The sequence below is a fragment of the Triticum aestivum genome, chromosome 3D (assembly GCF_018294505.1).
Source record: "Triticum aestivum cultivar Chinese Spring chromosome 3D, IWGSC CS RefSeq v2.1, whole genome shotgun sequence".
Lineage (NCBI taxonomy): Eukaryota > Viridiplantae > Streptophyta > Magnoliopsida > Poales > Poaceae > Triticum > Triticum aestivum.
Window position 1 is genome coordinate 434,252,712 of NC_057802.1, and position 11,961 is coordinate 434,264,672.

General features: G+C 43.4%; 2 protein-coding genes across 2 annotated transcripts; both read right to left on the bottom strand.

Moving 5' to 3' along the window:
* Positions 1–1,892: 1,892 nt before the first annotated feature.
* On the bottom strand, positions 1,893–7,009 carry LOC123079418 (FBD-associated F-box protein At4g10400). The gene is made up of 4 exons (XM_044502188.1): positions 6,812–7,009; positions 4,457–5,403; positions 2,702–2,857; positions 1,893–2,612 (listed from the first exon to the last, which is right to left on the bottom strand). The coding sequence occupies exons 2-4, from the start codon at positions 5,360–5,362 to the stop codon at positions 2,250–2,252; spliced, it is 1,425 nt and encodes a 474-aa protein (XP_044358123.1). The 5' UTR covers positions 5,363–5,403; positions 6,812–7,009; the 3' UTR covers positions 1,893–2,249.
* Positions 7,010–7,718: 709 nt separating this feature from the next.
* On the bottom strand, positions 7,719–11,481 carry LOC123079419 (CDP-diacylglycerol--glycerol-3-phosphate 3-phosphatidyltransferase 1, chloroplastic). Its single transcript, XM_044502189.1, has 8 exons — positions 10,877–11,481; positions 9,529–9,595; positions 9,371–9,445; positions 9,222–9,273; positions 8,875–8,960; positions 8,726–8,800; positions 8,558–8,652; positions 7,719–8,265 (listed from the first exon to the last, which is right to left on the bottom strand). The coding sequence occupies exons 1-8, from the start codon at positions 11,326–11,328 to the stop codon at positions 8,187–8,189; spliced, it is 981 nt and encodes a 326-aa protein (XP_044358124.1). The 5' UTR covers positions 11,329–11,481; the 3' UTR covers positions 7,719–8,186.
* Between the last annotated feature and the right edge of the window lie 480 nt (positions 11,482–11,961).

Below are 11,961 nucleotides of genomic sequence, written 5' to 3' on the forward strand. Positions count from 1 at the left end.
GTCAATTTTTGCACCGACAATTTCTGTTTATTCAGTCTTAGGTACGCCATACTATTAAGATATTAACAGGGGATACCAAATACCATCCGTACCCATGTGAGGAAGAGCCCCACGTTTCTACTTGTTTGTGTGATGTTGTACAAGTCATCCCTTAAGTTAGACATAAGTCACACAAAAAGTCATATTATCTCACTTTGTATGTCACTTCTATTTGCTCTTTGGATCAGGTCGGATTTTACATGTCGGCTAGTTCGACATTATGTTCGGCCTTATACATAGCATTGTGTAATGTTAGATACCATGTCGGGCATTGACCCAGATAGTCTGACATCACTGATTGTCTGAATTATGTCAAAATAGTCTGACATCGCTAAGGAGCACACATAACGGGAAAAATTTGAGTTGGCCTATAAAAGCTACCCTTCTTCAAAAGAAGGTGACTGACTCAATCCATCTTTCCTTCATTGATTCATAACTTCGATTCCTACCTATCTAGCCACTTAATCTATCCCATATTTTAGGAAGAGCAAGAGTAACACCCAATCTACAATTCCATGAAAGCAAAATTGAAATTCGTTGATTCCCCACAAGATCCTAACAAATCTTGTTACTTTTGATTTTGTGGGGAACCCTAGACAGTTGGCGTTCCCTGGGAGCTTTCAATTCGTGTGGTTGTGTCTCGGGCCTGTTTGCGAGGGTTTGGAGCTCGCAACGGCGACGGATTAAATATGGGTTGTACATAAATTTAGATTTGATCTAGTATTCTATGTTCAAATGGAACGTTGAACTATGGGAAATAGTTGCAACTCGTCTAAGTAAAGAAGTTCAAGTTTAGCTCATATTATTGAAGTATTGTTGTTCAAATTTTAAGTGTGAATGTAATGCCAAAGTATTGCTTTATTTTCCAAATTATTATTGTTCATATCGTATTGGATTGCTTAATTTGAAAAAAAAAAGTTGTGGAGGTGATCTTATCACCTAGACCAAAAAGCTCAGTGCAATTCCTATCACCACTTATCTCTTAGACTAAAACATAATTGGCTTATGTCAAACCATCTCTTATTCTTCCAACTGAACAAAAACTCAACTCATCCTACCTATACCTAACCAAACAGAAGAAGTGACTATTCTTAGCAAGGTGGATATGAAACCAGCTCCTCTGACTTATGGGAGGGAAGGCAGTGATGCTACAGTGTTTCTTCTGTAAAATAGTATAGGCAAGTCAGAGAGGTGCAGCAGGCACCATAGACAAAAGATTATAGATGATTACAGTAGATAATCACTGTAGATACAATGTTGTGCCAGTTCACTTTCGAAGGCAAGTCTGGATCTGATTATAGGAAGTGTAGCTCCACCTGACTTTGCTTCGTACGTCAGAGGATCTGGATCTGATGAATACACGTGCTCTCGAGTCTCAACCATCCGAACCTATCTCCCGAATAAAACGCACAAAGAATGTCGACGAACAGGACGGGCTTGAGTTTAGCGAGCTGCTTTCTTAGGACCGAGTTATTCTTCAAACAGAAGGTAAAGTTATAAAATGTACTTATCCTCCACAAACTATCACTCATTTGTTAAACACCTCCAATGAGAATGAAATTCAATTCTTTTGAACAACCATCTCTGTAGGATTCCAAAATATGAAGGATGCCTGAGTCAATTAGTTGAGCAAGAAAAAAAAATCAATTGTTATTCTCAGGTGCTCATTTTGTGCTTTGATCATTCTAGCCCCGATGATCCAAGAACAAAGCTTAGGACGCAAATAACTCCGCTCTAGAGTCGATTAACTGAAAAGGCCTCCCATCGTATGAAAGGTCGTACAGTGCACACGCTAACTCTAGAGCATGGGACAACACTAACCATCAGTGACCACACAGCTAACTAGAGAGTAATTGCAAAAACAACTGGTCAATATGTATCCATGTCACAGTACACAACTATGCTCAAAACAACAGGTCAATATGTATCCATGTCACATTACACAACTATGCTCAAAACAACAGGTCAATATGTATCCATGTCACATTACACAACCATGCTCAAACAGTACAAACGCTCGGAGCATAAGATTTTCGGCTCCATAACCCACAAGTCACCAAGTTTCAGAAGTAAGAGGAAGGATCCAAAGAGATGAAGGTCTCATCTAGAACAAAAGGAACTGAATATTGGATGGGTATAAAAGCAGTAACCCACCCTGCAGGGCTCTAGCGTCAAACTCTCAAATTCATTGCTCTGAAAGCCATACCCCCTCAGTAGTCATCAGATGCGTCGCTGAACCCATCATCACTCTGTTTGCTGTCAGACTCACTCATTGCGTAAGGATCATACTCTCTCCATTCTGGATTTCTCTTCACCCTCTTCTCGAAGATGCGCAGCTCCTTCGACCGTTCCTCGTCGGCACGTATCCTCTCCGCACGGTCCCGCTTTTCAATTTCATCATAGAAGGCAATATTTATATTGTCTAGACTAATCCCATTGACTACCAGAACACTTAGCAGCTTATCGATTCCTCCATCACCCTCTGAACATTGTATGACAACACTTTCAAGGAGTGGACACCGGAAGGTCATCCCGTCAATTGGCATGCAATCTATTTCCGCTCCTTCATCAAGCTAGAGATAAAGAGAAAGCAAAAGGAGAGGATATATTTTAGCAAAACTTCTCAATATAATAAATGCAATAGATATTACATGCAGCATACCGGCCTATGCATCAAAGTGAGTTCTTCTAGCCTCGGTGAAAGCTGGAGGAAGCGAAGCACAACGTACAAGTCCTCAGTTAAAAACCATTCGCCAATCTCAAGAGTTGTGAGGCTTTCAAACGCAGAACATGTTGGCAGCTCCTTTTCCAACATAACCTTGCATTGAGTGAGCGAGTGAGTTATGACTAGGACAAACCTAAAGCAACTACAATACCGATAACACCGTATCATTAACTTGAACGAAAGAGTGCAAACATCAAATTAGCATTGCAAGACAAGACATCATGAAAGTGTAGCAATACAAAACTGTTGCATCATAATTGATAATTGATATTCCGCTATAAGCCAACAGACCAAACTTCCCACTACGAAATTGTGAATTTTGTTACAGTTGAGAAAACATGCAAGTGGTTAAAGCCTTCCAAATGACTAAGTGTAAGCTCATCAAAAACAAAAACTGCCAATTTTGTTAGTAAGCTTATCAAACACAATGTCTCAAGCGCATTTTTTTTTCTCTTCTATCTGCTTACGCACAGCACTAACTAAGTGGTTAAAGCTTAAAAGTATCCATATCAAACAGAATTACATTTCATATCCAGGTTTCACACTCTGAATGCTTCCATCATATCTGATCCACTTTTACTTCTACTGAAAGTGTGCTCTATTTTGGTGGACATAACTAAGGTAAGAAAATCAAATTGTGGAAGAGATCAGTATAGAAAAATATTGAACCAACTCCAATAGTTGTTTGTTAGAATTTAGACCAACATAAGAGCATCTCTAGCAGATCCTGTAAAAACGGTCAAACCTTCAGATTTACGGTACAGGTTGAAAAAAAAACACCGAATAGATCCTGTAAAATAGCATACCCCGTATTTTTTTACAGGTTCTCGTATATTAGAGCAACCATCCGTCATGTATGGAGGATTCAAGCCGTTTTTTGAGGATCCCGTAAAACCGGTCAACCTGGAGCAGGGGGGCTGGCGACACCGCGCGCGAGCAGCGAGCAGGGGGAGGGCTCGGCAGCGGCTGGCCGGAGCATCGCCAGAGCATGCGGCGGGACGAAGCGTCGCCGGAAAGTCGCTGGAGCAGGCAGCGGGCCGGAGCGGCGCCGGAGCAGGCGGCAGGCCGGAGCAGCGCCGTTCTGGCCGGCCGGAGTTCGAGTTCGTCCATGCGTGTGTCACGGGTAAGAAGAAGCGTGAGGAGAAAACAAAGGAAAAAAACTTTTATGGTACGGGTTTATGGGATCTGTTCCACCCGATGCCTTGCGGTACCGTAAATTCGTTATAAGGGGACCTGTAAACTGTTTTTACAGGTGGTGTTTTTACGGGATCTGCTAGAGATGCTCTAAATATTAGTACTAATTCAAAGTTAATGGAGCAATATGATGAACTCATGGATATTAGGTTTTGCATTCAAAATGATCAAATCCACTTTAGCAGCAAGAATAAACAAAACGTACACCCAAATCATTGAGCAACGGCACTTAGATTTTACCTTTTTGTTGCAGCAGAAGTGTTTCAACTATTAAGTAAAACTACTTTCTTTACTTCCATTTTGTTCTGGAAACATGGTAGTAATAAATTTTACATTAACGACTACAAACAACAGCAACCGTTGAATAATGTAAGAAGTTTTATAATTCATTTTTTATACAGTTTAACAAGAATAATAAAAGAATGTGTGTTCTAGCAAAAATATTAAAGATAAAAAACAACAGATAGAACCGCAGGCTTGTCTTTTCAAAAGCCATACCTTTATGTCAGAACCAAATAATGCAAGCTTCTTGGCATACTTAAGAACTCCAGTGAACTTTGATTCACAATCAAATGAATACCCACAAGTATCTATGCGTGCGCTCTCTAGAGATGGCTGGTCTCTCCAGGAAATAGCTTCCAGTGAACATCCCGTGCACTCAAAGCCAATGAGATGAGGGGCAGCAATTGTGAATCCATCACACTCACCTAGGAAGCCATCAAGGGTTAGCCTTTTTAATGCTTTTGAGGCTATGAGATCAAGACGCATCGCAGAGTCTATCAAATTCAAGTCTTCTAGGCCAGGGCTCCGGGCAATGAATCTGTTCAGAGAAAGCTCATCCACTTCCACGTCGCGCAGAGTAAGTTTCTTGAGAGAAGGAAGATTGATTATGTCAGGCAGTACAAGTCCTGTGTGATCATAATCTCGGTAGGGAGCATTACCCCACTGCAAATTTAGCTCCTGAAGCGAGCGGCAGGTGAAAATGGCAGGAGGTAAAACAGTCTTATCATATAGACAAAGTTTCACGTCAAGCACTTTAACATTATGCTTCACCGCATAGCCAATCCACATTCTGACATCATTGCAGTTCAGGGGACCATGAGGATTCCAATGCAGCTGGAATGTGTGCAAGTCTAGTTTCCGACGGACAAGCAATAGGTTGTTAACGAAACGAGTAAACTTCTCGACCTTCCAATGTTCGAAATCTCTGTAATCAAGGCGTATGAACTGCAGGCTTTCACACAGTTCCATCCACTTCCTAGACACCCTGCGCATGCGCACAACAGTTCTAATCCACACGCACGACAGGATTTTCTGGAGGATGTCTTCAGGCAGCCCGCTGATCAGATCACTTTCAGTCTCAGTATCACTCTCCATGGCATGCTCGTCATCTGACGACTCCATAGCAACCCTACCTCAAATTTCTTACCTAAAGGCTTCAAAACCTGCCATGTGTGTACATATTCCACAATTAGTACATGAAGTAATGAGGCCCGGCCCAGGGCAGATATCAATTGCCGCAAAAAGTGTCCAGGTTATCAATGCTGCATCAGTATGAAGGTTTTACTTGTTTAGCTGGGTTGTTCGCACAAACCAATGCAGGTTTGGTTAGTTCTTATAACGGTTACGATCTTATCACCAAATTAGGGAAGCAGAGCAATTTCCAGCCTCCCCTGTGTATTCCGTTCCTACCAAAACTTTTCTGCACACCACAACAGGGCACTGCATTCTCTAGCAATTTAATAGACAGAGTAAAACATTTTGCTCGGCATCGAGCATTTCCTAGCCAAGTAATGAACAGTAGATATCCAAATTTCCAATCCATGACGAGTTTTTGTTGTTGTTGTTGTTCTTGTTGTTGTAATCAGAGGCGGAGCTACAGGGTGGCCAGGGTGGCGGCCCACCCTGGAATTTTGGTCCGGCCTTTATACCTATGCAGTTAGAGATGTGTCGGAGAGAAAAAGAAAAGCCCAATAACACTTGACCCAACAAGCAACAACGCATGCATCCACCACTTCACGTCTGCACCACATCGAGCCTTCCCGCCCACGATGCCCAGCCGCCTCCGTCCCCGCCCACCTCGCCGCTTCCGCGCGACCCTGTCAGCCTCGCCGCTCGCCCGGACGCCCACGAGCCTCTTCTTCCCTCCTGCTTCTCCACCATCCACCCGGCCCTCGCAGCCAGCCTCACCCTCCGCGCGTCCGTGACCACCTGCGGGCTGCGGCCTTGCCCCTGGCCGCCCCGCGTTCGGAGCAAGCCGCCGCCCGCCCACCGCCCAGACCACATCTCAGGTCTCCAGCACTCCCGGTGGTCGTCAGATTTGAGGTCGCCCACTGCCAAACCCCCCAATTGATTTAGGGTTTGTTCTTTGTCGTGCTATCCACTGTCCAGAACACGAATCAACAAACACATGGTACAAATAATTTTGCACATCATTTGTGTTCAATTATGTCATTATGTTTGATAAAAGGAAAGTTATTACTGCAAAATTATTGAAGAATGAAGAGGACCACGGACATTGCTTTTGTAGATCTGGTATGTAGATACGAACATACGGGATCTCTATGTGGGATTGATAATTAGTTAGAAAATTCACATGTCATAGATGTCAAAAAAAATTAGGAGGACCACCCTGTCTTCAAATCCTAGATCCGCCACTGGTTTTAATACTAACACCAATAGGGATTATCTAAGAACCAGATCATCACTAGAGCTCACCGTAGGACGAGTTTGGCATGCCAGATTTAAGCAGTTTGGCATGCTGTTGCGCATAGATTAGCAGGGGAAACGCGACGTGTTTACAGAGAGGGAGAAATGGGATCTCCGAGCAAGAAAAAGATCTGAGATGCTTACGAGAAACGGCTGGCAGAGAGGTGTTCCGTTCCACCGGCAAGGGAAGAGGAGAACTCCCTCGGAGTCGCCGACGGCGGCGGCGATCCGAGGCCGAGGGCTTCTCTAGGGTTAGTTAGCAGGTGGGTTCGAGGCTTGGGGTGTGGCGTGCCATCGGACTGATATGTCTCCTGCCACTGCCAGGCTTCAGTAAGGAGTTTATTAATTATCCTTTGGATTAAACACAAGATAAAATTAAGGTGTGACCAGCTCTCATCTAGATAATAATTAATTAGGTCTCATTTAACTCCTACATCATTTGATTTCATGCGAGACCAATGCAATTTCTTTTTCTTTTTTTCTGATTAATCAAATGATACAGAAGTTTGATACTCCCCCGCTTCATAATATAGTGCATATGGATTTTTTTTTTAAGTCAAACTTTACAAACTTTGACCAAGTTTATACAGAAAACTATTTATATCTACAATATCAAATATGTATAATATGAAACTACATCTTATGTTGAATCTAATGAGATGTATTTTGGCAACCTAGATGTTTTTCTCTACAAATTTGGTCAAAGTTTGTGAGGTTTGATTTTCTAAAAATCATATGCACTATATTGTGAAACGAAGGGAAACGAAGGGAGTAACCCATAGCAACTCCGATAGAAATAACATATCCTCCTGCCACGAACTATGGCTCGTTTATTGAACCCATCGATGAGAATGAACTCAACTTGAGTATCGAAAAATGGTTATGACTGGCAGGCGCTCATTTTGTGCTTCCAACTTGCTCGCCCCAGCCCGACTTGATTCTAGGAACAAAGCTTAAGAAGCAAATAATGCCTTATTTCGACCAGTAATCAGCTGGTTCAACTGGATCTATCCACTACTACATTTTAACCCGCAAGTACAATACAGGGACATAGAAAATATGAGTTTATACATTTCACCGTTTGCAGGGGTTAAAACGACTCAACTAAATCCTTTGGAATATGAGAGAATTTGTAGACTTCAACCGCTGACGTCTCAAGACTAGCCAACCTCTCTAGTCTGTACTCAACCTTAGTACAGAGCTGCAAGAATATGTACACTGGCATGCGGTTTGCCCTCCAGTAATTTGATAACCATTCTTAAGGGGAAAAAAATACAACAAATTCTACAGCTTTATATTCTAGTCAATGGCTCCATATGTTAGGAACTAGACTAATGGCTACTTGGGAGAGGTCCTAATACAGCAAACATCTGCAGCTTTCATTTTCAGAAACTGCACAACCCTTCCATTTCTTCAAATTTGGATGGTCCATGGAAACAATCGAGTTTCACCACTAATTGCTGGATTCACCAATCGTAATCTGGCTGGTATTTAACAAAAATGCAGGCAACAGCTGTCATCATGTCCTCGGTCTTAACTGATAGTATTTCACACCATAACCTACTGTGGATGCCATTGTTGTAGTAGCAACCAGCCAACTGCAGTTATAAAACAAATATTTAGCACGAAACACTGCAAGCAAAATAATCTAAAATGTTCTATATAAACTTTTTTTTTACAATCATCACTTATTGATGTTCAAGTATTCTTCTGTTTCAGTATTATTTTCTTGAAAATTATCAAATTTCACATAGGAGATGCTTCTGAGTTATGACAGATAAATAGTGGTTTGACTGATCAACGTAAAAGTATAATTTCATATAAAAAAACACCATTTTACCAAACTACAAACACCAGGGCAGACAAAAAGTTTGAAAAAAAAAAGATTACCCCAAGTATGTAATATAATTCTGAGTCTCCTCTGTGCCGAATTCTGGCTGAAGGAGTGCACCAGCAACCAACATCAACTGAAATACTGTATTTACCTGCATTAAAAAATTATTGTCATGTGTGCCAAAGGTCCACAGGATCAAATAATGTGAGAACATAGTGACATACCTTGCTGATGAAAAGAGGTTGAACCTTCTCACGCTGAATTGCATCTAAGTTACAAAAGTCTGACCAACTGTTCCACTGGCGCAAGGATAATCAGGGTGAGAATTCATTTAAACACTTCAAATATATACCTAATTTTGTGTAAGTGGTACCTTCCATCCCAGGCTGGATGCTCGTTTGTAGAAAGCCCCACCCACCAGGAGAAAGTCTCTTGCAACCACCAGGCCAACAAGGCCAGCTTCAAGCAGAGCAATCAAAGTGCAACATCATTGATTGATTCGTCAAATTATTCGATTAAGGGCAAGAATAGCAGGACAACATAATGAGCTATCAGCAATCACCATCACTGTATTTTTTCTTAGATGAAGCTGGTGAATGGTTTTAGACATTCAGAGTATCACACAATGTCTCTGGTTGGGATTGACATTATACACAGGGATGCAAGCAAGCTGTGTAGCAAAGATACAAAAATGAAGAGAATATGTGTTGAGCTACTCACGATGTAAGAGCTCCTTCTCAACCATTGCTACAGCAACACAGCAAATCAACACCTAAGCAACACAACAGATACTGCAGGTCAGCTTAACAACACAGATATAATTTTATAAAGAAACATAAAGTTTATAAATATTGATTTGAAGTTTGAACCTTGTCAGCCAATGGGTCCAGATATGAACCAATGACAGAATTGATGCCCATCTTTCTTGCTAAAAAACCATCCAACTATTGTCAGAGAAGAAATGATGAGTAAGGTTTTTAACATATGGTGTTAGTATGGTTGAAATATTATAAGGGTGTAATCTTACCCAATCACTTGCACCAGACAAAGCTAATGTGCCAAAAGCAGGAAGATACCATTCATTCATAATCATCCTACATAGCATATGTAGATCATCAGAACCAGAACCATAGATAAGAAAGATATAGATAATCATGGCCCTATATGTCTAAAATATTACTCCCTCCATCCCAAAATAAGTCTCAACTTTAGTAAAGTTGAGACACTTATTTTGGGAAGGTACTAAAGTTGAGACACTTATTTTGGGAAGGAGGGAGTATGTGGCAAGACAAAATATCCAAAACAGCAAATTAATCAAACATATACAAAGTACAAACATGGGCATCCTTTATTTGACAGCAATCGCATGCTCTGATACCTAGAGACTGAGTAATTCGAAATCACTGTTAGAACATCCAAAAAAGCTAATTTGACATTAACCACAATTTCAGACCTCCTGTAATGAAGCGAAACAACACAAAAACAAACAGGAGGATGGTGCAGTGTTGAAGTATGGAATGATAAGCCTACAGCCTGGCAACTTCTTCAGATTTGACACTGACACGCAGTGCTGGTTAAGCAATACATCTGATTCTAATGTGAAGAACAAACAATAGGTTTACTCAGCCCTTTATGTAATGTCATGTCACATAGACACAAGAACAAAACATTTCAGTATCTTTTGTCTGACATGGTTCAAAGCTGCCTGGTCAAACATGCATTTACATGATCAAAGAGAACATGAAGAAAGGTTCAATGATTGGTTAACATGTTTTGACTACAAGCTCCGCAACCTTGGCGACAACTAACAAGTTCAGACATCGTATTTAATATCCTGTTTCAATTTGTAGCCTGGCAACCTCTCACTCTCTCATGAAATGTAAATATTTCGGGTTCTCGGTTCCTTAAGATATGAAATACAAAAGCAAGTCAGTCATGCCAATGTAAAACCTGAAATACAATCAATTATAAGACATTCATAAAGCCTCAACAATACATAACATCGAATATTCGATTCCTTTAAGGCTAACACATTCAGACCTACATCATCAGACACATCAACATAATTTTAAATAGCTGGTTTGCACAGAAATGAGTGCTAATCCAACAAGTATGCATGAGACTAATTTTTTTCATGAGGTACCCATGCACAAGCAGGGAGTCACCTATGAAAAATAACAGAGCATGGTAATTTATGGCATCAAGCCTGCACATACTTCCTATTTGATTCAATTAACACGGTGGGTACTGAATGCAGTACTAAGTAAACATCAGAGCAGTAGCATTTTGATCGAGAAGTCCAACCATCAAACTTAAGCACCTATCTTAATGCATCCGGTTCGACAGCATAGTGACACATGAAGGTAAGAACTCACCATCCAATGAGCGGCCCCGACGCCATGCGCCCGATCGACACCAAATTGGGCAGATTCAGAAACTTCTCACCTCCACCCGGACCCGCAGCCTCGCCTCCGTAGACCCGCTTGGGCTCCCACCGCACCGCGTCGGCGAGAGCCTGCGCACTGCCGCCGGCAATGGCGCGAGCCCTGTGGAGCTTCGAGCGGAAAGCGGCGGCGGTGGTGAACGGCGTGGCGGACCGCGGGAGCGTCCATGGGGACGAGGAGGGGAGCAGCGGTCCGCTGCGGGAGCGGGCGAGGACGCGGGGGTGCGCGGCCGCGGCCGCGGCGGCGAAGGGGGAGGGGGAGGGGGCGGGAGGGACGGCGGCGCGGAAGGGGGCGGAGAGGGTGTAGTGGGAGAGGAGAGGCCTCGGATTCGGGAGGGCGGGGTTCCTACGGAGGAGAGGGTTTAGGGTTCTGAGGAAGGCCATGTCCGTGGACTGTGGGGCATTGGAGGGGGTCGGGGGCCGTCTGTCGGGATCCTTGGGGAGGGGGAGGAGAGCTTCTTGCGCTTGGGGTTGGACTTGGTGGTGTTCTCGAGGAAGGTGACGGACGGGGAGTGGAGCGGCGGCGGCTGGTAGGTGGGGCCCCTCTGTGGTTCACGCTCCTTCTTCTTCTCCGGCCCTCGAAGGAGTTGTACCATCATAAGAGCACCTACAGCCGCGGACAGCAAATCCGATCCCTCAAATGGTCACGCACGCTTTTGGGCGCGTCCGCTTGCTCAATCTGAAACCGGCGCTCCGGCATGACCATAGCATACGTGGTTATCTCTTGCCGAACCATGACGAAGCCGGAGGGCGTGGGAAGAGTGACGGAGCGAGAGAGAGGTGGATGGGCTCGGGCTGGCGACGCAGAGAGGGGGGAGGTGGATGTGGCTAGGGTTGAGGGACGTCGGCCGACTTAAATGGCCGGGTTGGCCTCGACGCCACGCGACGTTCACACCCCCAACCAGAGGAGGCGTCCGTCGGACTGCCGGGTTTCGGGCGATTTCGTGCGGGACCCCATCTTCAGTCTGACGTGGCAGACGAGACGAGTTGAAATGCAACCTATTATTAATGAGATGG

Excerpts from the sequence above, each read along its gene's own strand:
- LOC123079418 (XM_044502188.1), bottom strand. The coding sequence starts at position 5,362 with ATGGAGTCGTCAGATGACGAGCATGCCATGGAGAGTGATACTGAGACT. Across the intron at positions 2,858-4,456 it reads TATTTGGTTCTGACATAAAG|GTTATGTTGGAAAAGGAGCT; the intron begins GTATGGCTTTTG and ends ACTCAATGCAAG. Across the intron at positions 2,613-2,701 it reads TCACTTTGATGCATAGGCCG|CTTGATGAAGGAGCGGAAAT; the intron begins GTATGCTGCATG and ends CTTTATCTCTAG.
- LOC123079419 (XM_044502189.1), bottom strand. The coding sequence starts at position 11,328 with ATGGCCTTCCTCAGAACCCTAAACCCTCTCCTCCGTAGGAACCCCGCC. Across the intron at positions 9,274-9,370 it reads TGGACCCATTGGCTGACAAG|GTGTTGATTTGCTGTGTTGC; the intron begins GTTCAAACTTCA and ends TGTGTTGCTTAG. Across the intron at positions 8,653-8,725 it reads AACCTCTTTTCATCAGCAAG|GTAAATACAGTATTTCAGTT; the intron begins GTATGTCACTAT and ends TTTTTAATGCAG.